General features: G+C 36.0%; 1 protein-coding gene across 5 annotated transcripts in view; it reads left to right on the top strand.

The window, feature by feature from the left end:
- The window catches only part of robo1 (roundabout, axon guidance receptor, homolog 1 (Drosophila)), a 507,989-nt gene that overhangs the window by 465,612 nt on the left and 22,878 nt on the right, over positions 1 to 19,499 (top strand). For 3 of the 5 annotated variants that reach the window (XM_088639701.1, XM_088639700.1, XM_088639704.1), the window contains 5 exons: positions 4,736 to 4,967; positions 5,651 to 5,772; positions 7,383 to 7,554; positions 13,971 to 14,171; positions 18,256 to 18,282. In XM_088639701.1, coding sequence (XP_088495827.1) covers positions 4,736 to 4,967; positions 5,651 to 5,772; positions 7,383 to 7,554; positions 13,971 to 14,171; positions 18,256 to 18,282 — 754 coding nt within the window. The remainder of the gene's footprint in view (positions 1 to 4,735; positions 4,968 to 5,650; positions 5,773 to 7,382; positions 7,555 to 13,970; positions 14,172 to 18,255; positions 18,283 to 19,499) is intronic. The other 2 variants (XM_088639703.1, XM_088639702.1) reach the window with 1 other exon arrangement.

Raw genomic sequence — 19,499 nt, 5'->3', positions numbered from 1 at the left:
GCGATATGGTGGTGTAATGGCTTTGGCCTGTGATTCACATGCTAGAGGTTGAGGGTTTGAACCCTGCTCCTGGCCTCAACTTTCTTTTAACAAATAAATATTTCTTTGAAAAACAAAAACAGTAAATATTATGGAAACTACATTGAATTTTTTGGTATTTCTGAAACTCCGTCTGTATTTCCTGTTTTCACACAGATAAGAATAAACTACATATGCAAATCTTTTCACAGGTGGAAAGATGTTCTGTGCTCTTACCACAGTACGCATTGTTACATTTTTAAGCATCAGTGGAAGCATTCTTAAGTCATTCTGAAGTATGTCAAAAGCATAACAAATGTTACCAAATAGTATTGGTGAAACTGTTACCTGTCCTGGATAAAGCGGTTAGAAAATAGGTGGATTTACACTTGTAAAAAATGTTCCAATTTTAATGCGATATACAGCAATGTTATACAGCAATGGATTGGTAGCTCAGTAGTAGCAGTCTGCATTATCGTGCAATAGGGTCTGAGTTCAGTTCCAGCCAATACACAAGTTACCTTTTTTTATCAAATTAAGGACTTTCTTCAACAATAAATGTATGCAAGCTATATTTCTATTTCTAAAAATTATACATATCACAATATGTCAAATATTAAAATTATATCAATCATTAATAACATGAATGAACCTCCAGAACAACAGTGTCCAGGATGCTCTAAAAGAGAAAGGACATTTAAAGATGCCCTTAAACAGTAATCACATTTTTTATGTGTATACCGAATTTAGTTTTCAATACAAATTTTAATGCTACTATGTATATTTTCAAATTATACAATTTAAAATCTTACATTTTGTACATGTTTTTTACTGTTCTTGTTTGATCAGTTCAGTATCAGTTATACTGTATATTGTGGTATTTTCGGGTTCGGCACATTATCTCCTCACAAACTGGGTGGGGGCTTTTATTTTCACTCTCTGTCTTTAATACACATTCCCAATAGTCATCGATGCAGCTTTAGTTCACTCCCATGAACCCAACAGGATGATTTCTTTGTAGCTTCTAGGTCTGTGCTTTTGCAATATAATGCGAGGTTATGAACTGCAGCAGTCACAAAGCCTGCCCCTGAGTCAATGTTTGTGATTTTATAGTAAATCAAATTCCAGTAAGTTTAACTACAATAGATCTTCTTTTTCAGCTAAATGAGACAAATAGAAAGTTAACTCAGTTTACAAAGTTGGAATATTTCTATTAACAGGCTTTTTTGTGTTCTCCTCAAGGTTGTAGAAAGCAGTGGGGGACATTTAGGAATGTAATTTCACAAATGTATTTGTTCTGTCTTTTTCAGCTTGTAAAAAAGTAAAACAATTTAACTTAATAGGAGAGTGCGATGTAATAAAAAATATAATAAATAACCTGAATATGACACTGTGTAATGCTGTACACATTACAACATCTTCTCCCCTTCTCACCCCTTGGGGATAATAAAGATACTGTAATTCTAAAATAAATAAATTAAATAGCATGTACTACACTGACCTTTTTATTAAGTGATAGATTAAATGCAAGGCAGTGTAGAAACTGTCCCACAGTCTCACAACAACAGTGACAATAATAATAATACAGTGAGTAATCTATTGTCATGGCCCAAGGAACAGACAGTATGCCTGTCTCTCAATAATGTTGAATGTTTTATGTATGTAAATGTCCAATAATACAGTAGATATATATTGTGTAAAATAAATTGTATATAGTATAAACAGTACAATATATACTGTATAGTAGGTATGTATTGGACATGTCCATAAATGTTGTAATAATTGCATATGCTTTTGGCAACACAGGCAATTTCAAATGCGGATAATTGCTCTTGTCCGCATCAGTAGAGTGTAATCAGCGCATAGCAGATCTAGTTTAGATTAGAATCTTAGTTTTAAATAGCACTTGCATTTTTTGCAAATTGCAAAATCCCTGTTGAGTGACGCCGGAAGCCCGGGTTCGCGTCCCCGACGGTACGGGGCCGACCTGTGTAGGCAGCAGGTGAGGGCGCCCACCTGAACCCCGTTGCATTACATTGGTGTTAGAAGCGGGGTGGGATAGCCCTTCGCCGAGGACGGCGACTTAAGCGGGGGAGAGTGTAACGCATACGGCTGACAGGCACTGTGTAAGAGCCGGCTTACCAGAAGCAGTGACGTCACCGCCCTTCCCTGTAATAGCAGGACCACAGCCGCTAGGCTGCGGAGAGATCTCTCTTTAGCTCACCAAGCTGGGTCCCTGTTGAGTGACGCCAGAGGCCCGGGTTCGCGTCCCCAATGGTGCGGGGCCGATCTGTGTAGGCAGCGGGCGAGGGCGCCCACCTGAACCCCGTTGCGTTACAATATATATACTGTAAAAACAGTATGATACCATATGGCTTTGAAGCCACTAAAGTATATGTGAAATATATTTTTCATCATCAAAATCTAAAGCAAAACTATTTCCTAATTACTTGTTGAAATTAGCATTAACACAACATTAATTAATTTTATTTTAATGCAGATGTAAACCTGAAAAAATTTCACAGCAAGGTACAATAATCAGCTATTTTTTCAAATATCTGACTGAATATTTTTTTTTAGAAAACAGCCCTACTTTTCAATATGAATTTAATATTCAACATACTGTAATATACAGTATAAAATTATTAAAATTTGGAAGTAAACAAATTGAATTTTATAATTGGAAAAAGATTGTCCCTACAAGGCTGAGCACTCATCAGGATTAAAAACAAGGTGTTTTCAGGTAACAGCCCAGAAACCTCCACACGTGACATTAAGCATTCACTGCATTCATTACCTGACATTTTTTACAAAGTAGTGCAGGCCTGAAACAAAATACAAACAACAACATGTTGCAATGTGTTATGTATACTGCATTGTTCTGCATTATTTGTTGTGGATTCTGAATTGCTGGATCCATACCATTATACCAAAATATACCATTATTTTCAACAGAACACAGAGTTGCTCTTGTCAAAAGTGCAAAAATGTCTACCAGGACCTGGGATATGGAGAATACATGGCAGTACAAATACTGTCCAACTGAAATTTGGGGAAACTGCATTGAAAAACAACTTTAAGAATCACTTGCCTCTAAATATAGTATTTTCCATGAGCCAAAGAGGTCTGCTGTGAAGGAAAATAATGCTTTATTCCAGACTAAAGGTTTGGTGAAATGCCCTCAGATATTGAAAACACTTGATCATTGTTAATTTAATACACAAAAGAAATATCCTGCCAGTGAGTTTGGGAGAAATAGTTTGCAGATGGTCTGTGGAAAATACGCCAGCATGTCTCATCGCAACACTGGAAGTGACACTCTGGACTTCACTTGCTTTTCCAGGTTTTACTGAGAGTCCATTCATTCTGGCTTGAACTTGTGAACCCACAGTTTGTGTAGGGTAAAGATGTACCTAATTAAGAAAAGTATTCAATGAAGTCAAATAAAAATACTTTGTTCATGCTGAGAACATTTCCCTGTACTATTTGCTGTTTTTTGTGTTATACATGAGCTTTTTTATTTTGTTGTATTTAAAGCAGAAAATACTTATTTTGCTCTGTCATCATTACAAACTACATGTTACAATTATCTACCTCAAAACCGAGGGAGGTTCCTGGCTGCTTTCTTTGTAGGCCACAGATATGCCAAGACCAAACTTGGTTTGGACCAGAAGCTGGGTTTGGGTGTGTTCATTTGAAAGCTTAAAGTCCGCGTTACTGTGTTTAATAAAGACCACCTGAAATAAGATTCTTTATTGCAAAAAATAAATTGGCTGCCATTTTTACACAAGACAAAGTGCTTTTTATATTCTTTTAACATTGCTGTAGGCATAAAGAAAATTAAAACTTTAGACAAAAATAGTTGTATACTCAGATAGTATGTAAACTAATGAGAGGAAAACACTGACAAGCTAAAGAATGAAAACATCTGTAAATGCTTCTTGTGAACCTGGGCTGTCTGTATTCACGGGTTTATCAGAGAGTAATTTTTCAGACATAACTTAAGTTTTGAGCATAGCTTGGAATGTCATTTTATTGTTTGACTAATTGCAAATGACCTTCTCTGCCAGACTCGTAAAGGGTGGCACAAATGAAGCCAGTTTGGCTGTTTTGGCCAGCCTGTTGATGTCTAACGATTTACAGACATTTAGGAACCACATTATTATGAGCTCATGGTTTGGTTTTTCAAATAGCTGTGGAAGGAAAGTTAACCCCCTGTTTGACTTGGACGTGGCTCTCCCAAACTAGCATGTACAGTACCAGCATTTTTACTTTGTTATTATAGGTGTTTTTAATATACTGTAAATGTGAAATAATACATAGAAACAAAACATGCAATGTTTTCAGATAAATAAACAACTAAGTTATGCCAATAGGAGAGCGTAGAAGGAAAAATTAAGAATATGAATTGATTGAGCAAAGAAAAGAGCATATACTTGGTGTATTTTTTAATCACCATCTGAGTTGGTGTTTTTTTTTAGTTGTCTTTCCTTTCATCAAAAAGAAATTGATTTCCTCCAACAAATGGCTGGGTGAGATCTTTGGATCAGTTTGTTACTAACTGACAAATAAGCTAGATGGACCAAATGGCCTCCCCTTGTTTGTAACCATTTTTTGTTTCTTCTCTATTTAATTTTCAATATTGTGTAAATATATCTGAAGATAATGTGAACAGTAAAAGACATGGGCTATAATTGTCTGCTGTTACTGTTTACAGGTGGAGCAGCAGTCCCAGTACATTCAAGGCTACAAGATCATCTACAGGCCCATACAGGATGGCCAGGTGAAGTCAGAGTGGTCTGTGTTCGAAGTTAGAACACCTGGAGAAGAGAGTGCAGTCATCCCACAGCTGAAGAAAGGAGTCATGTATGAATTCAAAGTCCGTCCTTTCTTTAACGAATTTCAAGGGACTGACAGCGAGGTCAAAGTGGCTAAAACTCTAGAGGAAGGTACGTGAGATCACAGATATAGTGTCTAGTACATGGCTTTTCTTGCTCTGCAAGGATATGACTGTTTTGATAGATATCAAGCACTGGTTAATTACATATTCTATGCAAAGCTTTAATTCTTGTAATTATACTCATTGGGCTGGGATTACAAGAAATTCTAGTTATGTTTATGTTTTTCAGGTTGTAACAAAAGCAATGATTGATAAATAAAATATATGTTCGTTTTTATTGATTTGGTAATTAATAACGTTAATATTCAGTCAATAGAAAAAAATAACTTACCATTATTTTTGTTTAGTGTTTTAATACTACACATACTATAGAACTGTTTTGTGTTTGTGTTGGCAACAGCTTCTTAAAAGGAAGGCTGAAAAGCTTTTCCACTGTGACAAACAGGTACCTCTTGAGCTTAATTGGATGAATCCTGTCTGCAAATATGTTTGCCTTGCATTTTAATTTGCTGTGATCCCTTCCAGCCCATTAAAAAAAAATAATATAAGGGAAATCCCTGCTAGTTCTAAGCAAAGGAAGAAAGATGAGGTCCCCAAACAAAATCTAGTTAGAGTTATATTTATGTAAGAGAGCCCTGTACACTAAAAGCTGAAATTTGAACTGAACAGAACTATAAAAAGTGTGTTTGTCATCTAAACACAGCAAGACCGGCTGTCTCTGTTTCCTCCTAGCTCCTAGCGCCCCTCCCCAGGGGGTAACTGTAACAAAGAGCGATGACAACGGGACAGCCATCCTGGTCTCCTGGCAACCGCCCCCACAGGAGTTCCAGAATGGAGTGGTACAGGAGTACAAGGTAACAAGCATCTCCTAACTTGGTACAAATTCATGATGAGAACAGTGGAGAGACAGCTCCATCTGCTGGAAAAAACCTGGCTGGGTACATAGGGTCCATTTTTACATTTAAAACTGTAGTAGGAATAAAAAAGGAGCAAAATGAGCAAACTATCTTACTTTTTTTGGGAGAAAAAAACAAATAGCGGGAATATTGTAGTTGATCATAATACATTCCTATTATCTTCCGATAATGCCACCTTGAATAATTCTTTTTATTTAACAATTCATTATATAAGTTCATGCCTGACTCAAGATTTAAAAAATTACATTAAAACAAATAAACAGATGAATCAGTGGCATGTTTTTGTCCATTTAAGTGAAGTTTTCTTACTTCTTTTTCTAAAGTGTAACCTAGGTATATCCAACTTGATGTTCTTCCATGCTTTCATACTCACCTATACAGTATGTCTTTTCCTAATGTTATGTTCTAAATTACAATTTTTATTTTGATTGGTAATGGTGCTGTTGAATGTCAATTGTTGTGGGTGGCAAGGGTTATGCAGTCAGTTTACAAATTGGGTACCTGTTAATTTTCTCAAAAAGTGTTTTCTCAAGATGGAATTCAGTGTAATTTCATGGCTATTAAATGGAGTACATAGTAAAGCTTTGCTTATTAGATATGTAGTCTTCTCCTCTTTCATGTTACAGCTTATAGAGAATAGAAGTGATGCTGACCTGTTAATATGACAAACTTTTTTTATGATTTGGGATGTGGAAGGCAAAGCAAATGTCAACCAAATTTGTGTTTCAATCCAGACAAGCATCCTTACACAATGCCAAATCAGGATGTAAGGATTTCTGTGGACAGGACTGAGAAAAAAACCTCTAATGCCAAATTAAAAAAAAGAAAAATAACTCATTTGATTTCAATATAGTTAACCTTTTCCATCTGTAATTGTTTTTTGGGTATTAAATACAGAATTAAAGAATTTTCTAGGTATATTTGTGGATCAGATTGCCTCCATTTATAAAAAGAAAAACCATTCATTTTGATTCATAAAATTTTAAAGATTGATTTGTGAAGCATGTATCCCACAGTGATTTAGGTGACAACAACTTTCATAATTTTCAGTTGGACACCAAATGATTCAGTTCTTAAGTATTAATTTGATGGAAAGATAGATTTTTTTTTACTTGAGCTTTTCTGTTTTACTTTCATTGTTTCTATTAGATGGAGAAAATATTGTAATGCTGTGGAGCATGCACAGCTTGAGCACAAGGCATTTCTGTAACGACAGTGCCCTCTTTTTTTGTAATGTTCTGTGGCTTTTCTGTAGGGGATAAATAAAACATGACACATGATCAAACACATTACAGCTGCAAAGACACACCTTAAGGTAAAACAATTAGTGGTCAACAGGCAGAGAAAAGAACTTTAAAAATAACCTGCAAAGGCATTTACTGGCCAGTCCACTCTCAATCAAGATTTTGTAACAGGTTTTAAAGTGTAGGGAGATAGTGGTGATTGACTTAGAAGAAAACTATATGGATCATTCTGGTTGTTGAATCTGTTATGTGTGAGGATTTTTATCCTCAGATGTGTTCATGCAGTTTGTATTTTCTGTGCAGATATGGTGCCTGGGAAATGAAAGCAGGTACCACATTAACCGGACAGTGGATGGATCTACATTCTCAGTGGTCATCCCCAGCCTGTCCCCAGGTGTCCGCTACACTGTGGAGGTGGCGGCCAGCACTGGCGCAGGAGCCGGTGTGAAGAGTGAGTCAAGATTCATCCAGCTCGGTAAGTCATGCTTCCAGACTGGCCTACACAACTGACCTATTCTCCACGTCCATCTTACAGCCATTGAAGCAAAATTGGATAGAGCTTCAACAATATAGGGTTTCAAAGGTCACAGAGCATGAACTTAAAGCTGCCTCACAAACAGTGTCTTAAACGTAGACGTTTATGTCTTAACAATGTTATGTCCTTTTATAAAGTTAATGCAAAACACATACTGCAGAGTGGCATAAATGAAAGGAAACAGTTAATACAATAATATAACAGTGTGCAAAACATAAAACAAGTTTAAAAATTATATCGTTACTATTTACAGTAACTAGAACAAAACATGCAGTATATACGAAACAGAAAATACAATGATAAATCATCAGAGATTTGCTTATGGCATACAGTGGGCTTTGCGATGAAGAGGGAGTTAAACAGTACTGTATGCATTTAACTTTTATAAAGCTCATTTAAACAGGCAGTGTATGATTATCCCTGTTTTTTCTTATCCTTTGAAATTGTCATTGGTAATACCCTCACTCTGTGGTTGGAATTTCAGAAGAGGTTGAAAATGTGAAAATGAGTTTTTCTTTGGAGAAACAAGAACAAGGAGAAACTGCAATGTGGTAGGCAGCTAACATCCTGTACGAGGCTTGATCCCATAATGTGTATCCTCTCAGGACTTGGCTTCATGATTTGGACTCCCTGTTTCAGATTCCCTTGCTTTAGCACTCTCTGTTAGTAAATCTGTATGTCAGTCATTTCTTATTTTACGACGTTGCCTTTCATAAAAAGCAGTGTTTCAGAGCATTCGCCAAATCTTGTTGCAAAAGGACACAATGAGAACAACACAGGGGAGAAAGTTATAGAAAGCAGAATCAGGTAATCCAATAGATTCAACGTATGTGTTTTGCATGAGCTTTATAATATGAATTATATATATATAACCAAAACTTTAAGAGCTTTCTTTGGCATATAGAATATGCAATGTGGTTGACAGGTAAGAGCTCCAATTACAAGGTTAGCATTGTGTTATAGCTGAGGTAATATCCCATAACGTTCAGAGGAGCAAAACTGATTTAGGTTCTTGAATAAGAGAATCTTATATGTGGTTTTGGATTATTAGTTCTTCAGATAAATGAGATAACCAGAATCACTACTAGTGATGTTCATTAAGACAGAAGAAGGGTCTTGCTGGGTAACAGGTGATAGGATTAATCAGATCCTCTCTAAAGTACATCGTATTGCTGGCATCCCACTATGCCATTCTACTTTCATGGCTATTTTTCATGGATTCTTCTAGAGAGTAAGCTTGATTAAGAACTTTGAACAAACACTAAAGTGTAACTGGAAATCAGAAATAAGACGAGAAATGGCTTATATTAATATTTACATTATCTTGAATCATTAGAATCAGGATTGCTCCCCATTTTAATCACTGGCACTGGATCCATGGTACAGATGCAGCCACTCAGAGCACACGTTAGAACCCATTGCTGTGTTAGACATGTTGCAGCACATTGCAGTGTGATTTAAAGATGATCAATAGGTGGCACCTGATGCGCATTAGATGTTACTGAAAACATTAGCTTTATTTAATCTGTAATATGGGAGAAAATATATTCCCAAGGGGCTCAGTATTAACCAGGCATGTAAACAACTGCATTGTTTTTTTAACTCATTTACTTGTGGTTATTTTGGGAAAGTTTTGACATGTTAGTTTAACTACATTTTGCTAACACTACTGTAGTAGAAAATACAACAGTAGGTAAAGTGTTTGCCTACCACCTGGAAGGTCACAGTTTTAATTCCTTGTCAGGGCACCACTTTTGTTTTTAACAAATGCTCTTTCTCTAAAAACAAAATAAATAATATGTATAATATATTGACACTTTTGTTATTTTTATATATCACAGTATGTTAAATGAAATAATATTAATACAAAATTAATGTCATTGGTTAATTTGGGGAAATTCATTGGTTACATTGGGAAAAAACAATTTGTAATAAAAAATCACGGTGGACGTATTGGTGGCTCAGTGGATGAATTCTCATCTTTCATGCGAAAGGGCCTGTGTTCGATCCTTGCCAGCTGTACTTTAAACAATTGTTCCTTGGGCATAAAAAGATTGATAATAAAATAAGATGTAAACTATTTTCACATTTCTGTTCATTTTATAAATCACAGTATGTTAAATATTAAAATAATATTAATAATAAAGTAATAAAATGGATGAACCTCCAGACCACCAATCACCAGGATGCTCGAAATTAGGAAGGTAATTTAAAGATGCTCTTGAGCAGATAACTTTTTTTAAATGTATACAATATTTACTTTTAAATGCTAATTTTAAAGCCACTATGTTTAACTTTGTATTTTTAATTTCTAAAATTTAAAATCTAAATTTTATTTTTTTATATGTTTTGCTGCCCTTTTTTCATCTTAGTGGTTGATATAAATGTGGTTTTTATAATCTATTGGGTTCATCAAAGCTGTTAAGGTGCTTTCTGGTGTAGTGCCTATTTCACCTTAACTTCTGACGGACTGTAGCACTGGAGGGAGTGTTCCATGCTTTGTTGGAGCATTGTCTCCTTGCAGTGGTGGGGGGTGGTGTGGGCTGCACTTTTATTTTCACTCTCCTTCTTGTTTGAAGAAACACAAGTTAACTTTGGAGCAGTTTGCAACCATTTTTATTTTCTTTGGAATGCCACTTTGAAGTGTAATAGAAAAGGAAACTAATTGCAAATCACATGACCAATAGGTCAGCTATAGACATTAAATTTAATTTACAAAATGTTATTTTCAGTTTGAAATGCTGAATATATTTTATTATTGAAATCTTAAATACATAAACTTGTTCTTTAACAATAAAATCTAATTAAGATTTATAATATATTGATGTTTTTATTAATTTTGTATATCACAATAGGTTAAATATTCAGTTTACATCGACAGTCTCTTAAGAGCCAAGAGTCCTGTAACTTTTTTTTCTCCTTATTAGGACACAGAAGAAATTATTTTAATTAAAATTCATAACTGTAACAGATTATGTCAAGTTTCACTCTCTTGTGTAACAATCAAGTCCTTTCTGAAAAATCAAGTTCCTTCATTACTTTAGATTTAAAATACAATTGTGGGGCCATCTATATATTCAATTTAAAGATTATATAGTGGTGTCATAATAATATTCATAATATAATAATATAGCAACGTCACAAAGTGACGCCACACCCCAAAAAATAAGAAACTTTATCTCATGAATGAAATGCAATGGGTGATATTGTTTGTGCTATTTGTAGTGCAGGGGAAGCTACATGTGAGTGTGTGGGGGCAACTTTATGGAGGTACCCTTGAGTTCAATTGCTGTGGTGCTATCTTTATGTAGTTTACTTGTTCTCTCCTTGTTCACATAGCTTTCTTCCCACAGTTCAAAAACATTCCAGTAGGTTAACTGTCTTCTGGGAAAAATGGACCTGGTGAGACTGTGTGCTTAGTTTGTGTTTGTGTCTGTCTGTGCTCTGTGATGGACTGCCGTCCTCTCCAGGGTGTATCCTGGCTTGCTTCTATTGCCTGCTGGATTTGGCTCCGGCACCCACATGACCCTGTACGGGATAAAACAGTTTTAAAACTTTTGATTGCATAAGGCTATTCACACTTGTGTTCTTATCCATCACCTTTCTCAAGCATGAAAACATAGATCAAAATAAAAGGAAAAACCCCATCCAATAGAAGATGTGGTACAGCATTGCATTTATGCATTTATATTTTACACTTATTACACTTGCTGAAGATTGGATCCATTATGGGGCATTTTAAGTCCCCAGCAGGAGTGCTGTCATTTTACATTTATTTTTCAGCCTAAGCTGTTTTTAAACCTTAGCAAGGGAATGAAAAATGCAGACTGAGTCTTTAATGTGATAAAAGGGGTGAATGCATGAGCAAAGCAAAGCCATTTCACTGGAGGAAGAAAACATAGGCATTTGTTGCTTTTTGATATCCAAGCGAAAAACTGTAGTGAAACACAGAGAGGGTGATTCTAATGCATTGGTCACAGTACAGTTTACTCAGATGAGGCCTGCTTCTCTTCCCCAGCTGGTTAGTCACATAACAGCACTTCACCACAAGCTCCTGCACATCCCAGCTTAACCTTCCCCAAATAACCATGAAATCAATAAACCTGAAGTGTAAAAAAAGGCTACAATATGGCCAGGGTTGGGGGAGGGGATGAAGAAATGCTGCACTGGCAAACCTTTGAGCCTCTAGAGAACTGTTAGTCTCTGGAAAGATAAAAGGACCTCAAGATGAAAAAAGAACCCAGGAAAAAAAACTTTGCAAGTTAACAAGAATAATTTTCTTTGGGGAGATATGAGGTGCTTTTATGTAAGAGTAAAGGAAAAAAAAAACACATCAAGAAACACTGTCTTTCTGTACCAACCAGACACCGATCTGGGAAGAACAAGAGCTTTCCTCCGATGATCTGAAACAGCCAGGAGAAATATAATATTCTTAATGTGTTTGTGAGGAAACCTTGTGAGCAACATCATGGCTCTTTATAATTAGATAACATAGCCAACTCACGATTAGATATTTGTTTATGTTCTTTGTAATAAACTTCTGTAAGATTGTTTTGCATAAAATATCATATAGTTTGAACATCCTTTACTGAATTCCAGTGCAAATTCAAACTACTCTGCTATCACTCTAAGCCACTTTGAGTTTGCTTAGGATTACTTATCTAACTTTAGAGTGCCACAAGTCTTTCTCAAAAACATGAATCAAGCTACATCTGTTTTTGTTATTTTTATTAAATCTTTTACACTGCAATTGAGCTCATTATTGCTTATTGCATTATTGCAACCAGTGTTTATTTTGAGGGTGTTTGTTGCTTATGTTAATATATGCATATATATGCTAATATATGTGTATATATTGCACTGCAAAATTTTTAAGAATTAATTGGTCCATTGTCTGTAAATCATTCGGATCCTTGGAGTGGTCGACCTACAACCGTCCCAATTTTCTTAAATTTCAAAGTAAGCTAGATAATGTAAAACATGCCTAGCCCTTTCCTCACAGCACTATCTGTGTGGAGTTTGTATGTTCTCACTAGGTTTACATGGGTTTCCTCTGGGTGCTCCAGCTCCCTCCCACAGTCCAAAGAGATACTGGTAGGTTAACTGGTTTCTGGGAAAACTGGTCCTAGTGTGACTATATGTGTGTCTGTATGTGTGCCCTGTGATAAATTGTTGTTCTGTCCAGAGTGTTTCTGGCCTTATGCACATTGCTTGCCAGGACAGGCTCTGGCTACCCTTCAATCCTGAATTGGATGAAGAGGTTTCAAAATGAATAGAAGCATATCTTTAAAGCCGGTGCTGTCATTTCAGTCAAAAGTCAGCTCAGGAGATTCAGATACACACCGAAGTACTCCTCGAAGGACCCGGATTGGTTTTAGCTCTGGAACAACAACACCACAAAGGCTGTAGGACCAAGTACAACCATTATTGACAACTACATGGATCCTTCTGTAATAAATCACTGAAGATTAAAAGAAAAATAAAGTCAGCCACACCCACTTTTTGGGATGAAACTGGTTTTATTTATTTCTTGGACGTGATTTTGTAAATGCGGTTGCTGTTGCCAGCAGAGCCATCTGCTCACGACAGTCCTGAAAGTCAGTCTCTCATTGTCACATTTGGTGTGTGAAAGGGTTATGATGGTGTTATACTGGTGCTATTTGTGCATTCTGAAGCACCATTTTCTATACTTTTAAGGTTCATCAAGAGCATTAGTGTTTGAAAGTGGCTTGTGATATCCATTTTATCATAAGAGGTACTAGGTTTGTAAGGCTATAAAGGCTCTACGGCCGAAATGTTGTGTTTTCTTTCTTCTCTTTTCAGCATGGAATAAACCTATAACTTGTTCCTTAAATGTTAATATAGCTGTGTGAAATTTACCCCCAGTTAAATTTCTTTTACTAAGCTTTAAAACTCCTTTCTTAGAACATTTTAAACTGCCAGACCACAACTTGTACATGAGGTATTGTTGCAAAAATAAGAAGTACTATGAGATTGAATTAAACCTTTAGGTTGAATGTTAATCCCTGCTTTTGTACTCACAAAGTAACAAAACCTAAGGATCCTGAAAACATTAAGTAGATTTTCTGAAGATGGAGATTAAAAATAAGCTTTTCTGTCTTTACATTCTTTGATTGCTTTATATGCAGCACACTTGAGACCTAGTTGTCAGATGAATGAGGGTTTCATATGTTAGAGAAAAAACAGTGAATTGTCATGTTCAACATCTCATCTGTTGCTCTCTAGGCCTTTTGCCTTAGATTTTTTTCTTTGACGAAATATATAAAAAACAAGTCTTTGGGATTATTTCTCTTTTATTTGAAGTTTTATCTAATCTTTTTCTGCCTCCTCCCTAGATTCCTATGGCAGGATCACTGGTAATGAGGAGACAGTGAGCACACTCTCTCAGCAGATTTCAGACGTTGTGAAGCAACCTGCATTCATCGCAGGAATCGGAGCTGCCTGCTGGATTATCCTGATGGTCTTCAGCATCTGGCTATATAGACACAGGAAGAAAAGAAGTGGACTGAGCAGTAGCTATGCAGGGATGAGGAAAGGTAAATACTACAGAATGCACAAGGATCATATAGCATAGTTCACATGAGAGGAACAACTCCAGAAGCAGTTTTGACATAGAGAATTGTAGACATAGAGAAATGTAAAAATATCAAATGTAGATTCTGTTTGGTTCAAATGTTATACATTTTTTAGTTGGAAGTCAATAAGAAGTATCATTTAACAACACAAGGTAATGTAATGTCCCTACATTACAGAAAAGAGAACAAGGAGCACAGAAGTCCTTTAAAGAAAAACACTTTTTGTTAAATAATTCAGACAAAAAGTACTACTTCTACTCATTTTCATTCATTAACATTTTTTGTAACGATTTCATACTGCAGGTTGTTTAGATTACAACATAGTTTGTAATGAAGTATCCTGAGTAAGAAAATAAAAGTTTGATAGGAAAAGCTTTAACACCACATATTCATTTTCTGTTTGAAACCTTTTTCAAATAGCTGAAAGATTTCCATTGCTCTGGATTTAGCAGAGGATGTTGGAAGAAAAAAAAAGACAGGGAAAAATGAAGAACTGCTGTGGGAAGGTTCTTGTATTCATGGAAAATGAGACAAAGATTTTGATTAAGCTGTGGTTCATCTCAAGATACCCGCATGCATTCTGCCAGTGTGCCACCAGCTGAACAGCTGGGAGCAGCATATGAAAGTCACAAAAAACACAAGTGTGGCTTCGAAATGAACTGCTGAGTGACAGGCTCATTAGCGAGAGAAGAGGAAGGGATCTATGCATGCAATCTGTGACAGAGATCTGCCACGTCAGCTCATTGTTGTTGATCAAATACAGTAGAAAGTAGCAGTGCCAGCTGGGTTTACATGATTCTGTGTCTGCCATTTGTGGTCTGTCTTTTTAGTACTTAGACATTTTTGGAGGGAAGGGTATTATTCAATTACTATAAATACCTGAATTCTCTTCACTCACTAATGGCAGGCTGAAGCTACAAGGATTCACAGCAGTAACCCTTTAAGAACTGGACTGTGGTCTTTGTTTACACAGTGGTGGAAAACAGAAAAAATGATTTTTCTGAGAGATCTTACAGACCTCTTACAAATCTCCCACTGAGGCAAATACTTTTTTCAAGTTAAACTTCAACTTTTATGTTTCTTGTTATACTGATAAACTGAGCCTTTAAAACTTGTTTTAAACAAACTAGAGGCAAAGGCAATTTTCTGAAAAACAAAAGGAAGAGCTTTTAAAAGATGTGGTATTAAAAATGTGCTCTGGTCTTCCACTAAATGACAAAATTGCTTGTGATGCCAGCCAGGAATTTCATATCTGACTTGGGATCCCTAGAATAGGAAATAATTTGTACAAAGGTAGCCATCTCACTGGTACTTTTATGTTTTAATCCTCAATAATAAGCCTAACAGTATGGGCCTGTCCCACAAGTGCACTTGTAACCCTGCATAAACTTAATTTGCTAGCACAAAGGAAAGTCAAATGTGTCCTTCATTTAATCCCGACAAATCTCGACAAAAATGCTCCTTCATTCTTTTAGGACTGGAATTCTGTTTTTTCTGCTTCTTTTATTGGGCTTTTATTGAGCAAGGAAAATGTGAGTGTGAGACGTATGTGTGGCCAACTGGTTGAAAAAAAAAAAGGACCTGAGATTTCTTTAGAGCTGAGAAGGTTGAACTGCAGGCATATGAACCCAAATGTGCCAACAAGAGTAACAATATCAAAACTACAATTATGTGTTTTTTTTTCATATCTTGCTTCAGGCTTTACAGCTGCAGAAGTACCCTACTTTCTTGTGGTTGAGATTTGATATAGACTATTTGTATAATAGCAGCTTTCAAAAGTCTCTCTGTAGAGAGGGGGAGAAGATGGGGGTGCCTATTGCTAAGGCTTTAGATAAACTGCCTTGTATGCATTATTTCTTTGATTCCTGCACACATTTCACTGCATCGTTTGCCAACCAGTTTCAAAAGACATTGACATGCTATTATTTTCACTTCCTCTTAAGAATGTCCTTGTATTTTCCAAAGGTTTTGAATCATTGCTATATTCTAGCCACAAACTGAATAGTTAGAAATATAAGGTTGCCTGGATTTCAGGGAGCATGACAATAATGGCAGTATTTTGTTTTTTAATCATCCTGATAAATTGTTGTTGTAACCTGAAAAGAGCTAGATGAGCACAATACCATCTTAGCTGAAAGAGATTGTTGTAGTGTTCCTGAAGGGCATTGTATGAATTGAATATTCACTAGCAAGCCAAGGTTACTTTTTAAAAAGCGTCAATAATGAAATACATGCACAGAAGAAAAAAAAAGATAATTTGATCAAAAATGTTTTCATGGAAGGGAGCACATGTAATGTTAAACATTTCTAAGCCCTTTTATAGCAGGAATGAGTGGGATTCAGCAATAGCAGAGAGGGACGTGATGTGGTTGCAGACATCACTGCCTCTCTAGCTGTGTGCTATTTATCATTTGCCCACATTTTGCCTTCAAGCGCGAATGGGTGTATTAGCATGTGCAGAGCCCATGAGGTGAACACACACACAATGATTAAATTGATTTTTCCCTCTCTTATCTGGAAAATCCTACAAAGGTTATATACATGTTGTACCTGGTAAAGTGAGTGGTAAGACTGAAACATTGACCTGTCCAATACTAAAAGAGAACAATGGTTCCTGGCGAATGCTTGACCTTTACTGTATGCTATAGTTTGACTTTAACCTACATTAATGTGCTTCCTCTTTGTGATATCATAATGTACCGAATTATCATAGGGGATGATAATAGAATGTATGATAAATGCTAGAATGTATGAGGGTATGATAATAGAATTATCATTCTATTATCATAGAATTATCATAGGAGTTAATTTTTTCCTGTCTTTATTAAAGTGGACCTGGAAAAAAGCTTTATGACAAAGGCTGAGAGAGAAAATACATGTCTGATTTTAATTATATCTTTTTTTAACCAAATCCCTCCCCCCCTTAGTTCGAACTAGCTGAAAATCATACTTTATGAAAAGAACGGCAGACCATAATTGGACTCATATTAGACCAGAACTGACTTAACTGAAGGAGAGTTTTAAAATCATGTATTTCTAGCTTTTCACTTTCCCAACCATGTCAGAAAGCCTGCCCTCCCATTGGTGCTCAAACCTCAGGAGGTAGAAATGTGTAATTCATGCTCTGAATGTTTCCCCTATTGCTACTTTTATTATAATCCAATGCAATTTTTCTTTGGTAGTCCTAGATCTCAGCTGGAAAAAATACTGTCAAAAACCTTTCTGTGTCTTTCCTGGCAAAATAATTCAAGAACTTTGTAAAAAAAAAAAAAGAATATGTTTAGATGTTTAGAAATAGTCTGAAATGTTAGTGTTGCTATAAAGCATCCAGTAATCCCCTCTCATTTTTTAAAATAAATTAAACTAGTGGTTTATATGCTGAATTCTTCATTGTAGTAACCAAAAGTTTATTGCTTGTATTACTAGATTGGAAATAAGTCAGCAGAATGTTCAAAATGCTGACATGTAAGTGCTTTATGCATCTGGACAAAAGATGGAACATGGTTCCTTTTGTCACAGATTTCAGCAGGCAGAATTGGGAAGAAGACTTTTGTGCCTTGAAGGCAGTAATTGAGATGTTCATGATGTGCTGGAGTACTGTATTGTGGCGCTGCTGACCCAGAAGCAGCAGGCCTCACAAGCCAGGGTGTGAAGTTGAAGCTACAGCTGCCCTGGTCTCACCTTCCTCAGCAGGAGCTGTTGTTAAGCTGGGGTGATCAAAGTACTCCGCTGCAGAGGGGGATGTAATATCGCAACAACTGTCCACCAGCTCCATACAAAAGACGGCAGTTTATGATAAACAGAAGATGGACATCTTGAAGCCTGTAAAACAGACCCAACAGTATACAGAAAAATAACTTATGTCCTTCCCTTTTCATCTATAACATGATCTTTACTGGTGGAGTTTGGTTAAATACTGTATATACAAAAGTAGTTATAAAGACAGAGTCAATTATTTTTTGTCTGTACCTATATTACTGTACATACAGTTGTCCTGCTGAAGATGCACTAATTTCTTTCTGTTTTCCTTATTTTGATATTTCAGTCCCATCATTTACTTTCACACCAACAGGTAGATATTTTTTATTTACATTTATCTGTATAGTACAGTATGTGTCAACATTTGTTCCTGTTTCTCAAGTAAGGAGAAGTGAGAACCAATGCTTTGCAAAGGTTTTCACCTCCTACAAATGTGCCACATTTTGATGAAGTACAAATAATATATACAGTACACATTTTTCAAATAAATTTCAAATAAAACTTTAAAGATCGTACTGAATGCATTAATGTAAAGCCGATGACATGTCAGAAAAACATACAAATATAAATGTAAAAATTGCATAAGTATTCAGCCCCTTAAGTCATTATTTTGTGGAAGCACCTTTAACAGTAATTATTGCTGTGGGTTTTTTTTTTTTGATAGGTCTCTACAGGTTTTGCATAATGGAATAGTGTAATTGTGCCTGTTTCCTCCTTGAAAAATGCTCCAGTTCTGACATGTTTGTTGGGGATCATTGGTAATTGCAAGTCTCATCATATTTGTTTTTTAATTCAAGTCAGAAGTTTGGGCCTATCGAGGGCATGCACTTTCTTCGTAAAAAGCAGCTCCAGTGTGGTTTAGACTTGAACGTTGGGAAATTGGTCCTGCTGAAATATTTTTAGTTTTGTGGCTGTATTTCCTTTATAAATCACCCGTATTTTAGATCATCCATTTTCCCTTCAGTTCTTTCCAGCTGCCCAGTATATGCTGATATAAAACATCATCCCATAACTGGATGATGTGCTATTGACCTTGCACCAGATGTAATGCTCTGCATTTAGGCCACAAAAGCTTCTGACTGCCATTTGTATTTTACATGTTTTTGTGCAAGCTCTTTTTCAGAAATTACATATTTCTTGCCATTCACCCATATAGACTTTGTGTAGGAACTATCATTTTGACAGTGTATTAACAATCATATCTGCATCTAATACTGTACATAGAACTTTACAAATCTTTTCAAGTCATGGGTGGCTTCAAACTGACATACTGTACCTAACCACTTTTCCTGCTTACCTGGATGTTCAGTTTGGAAGGGTGGCTTGACCTACAGTAGATAGCGTCAGGATGGTATGACAGCAAACAGCAAAAATGAGAAATTAGACATTGTTCCATAATCTTTTTTTCTGATCTGTGCTTCTCTACCACTTTATCTCTGATTTTTTTTAAATGCTCCCTTGTCTTTATGTCTTCATGATTGCTTTCTTGTATGACTGTGTGACTAGTGGTTTGGAAATCAAGATCATTAT

Source organism: Lepisosteus platostomus, chromosome 7, assembly GCF_059453375.1.
Source record: "Lepisosteus platostomus isolate fLepPlt1 chromosome 7, fLepPlt1.hap1, whole genome shotgun sequence".
Taxonomy (NCBI): Eukaryota; Metazoa; Chordata; class Actinopteri; order Semionotiformes; family Lepisosteidae; genus Lepisosteus; species Lepisosteus platostomus.
The sequence above is the reverse complement of the archived record's forward strand: the minus strand, read 5'-3'. Positions and strand labels throughout refer to the sequence as shown.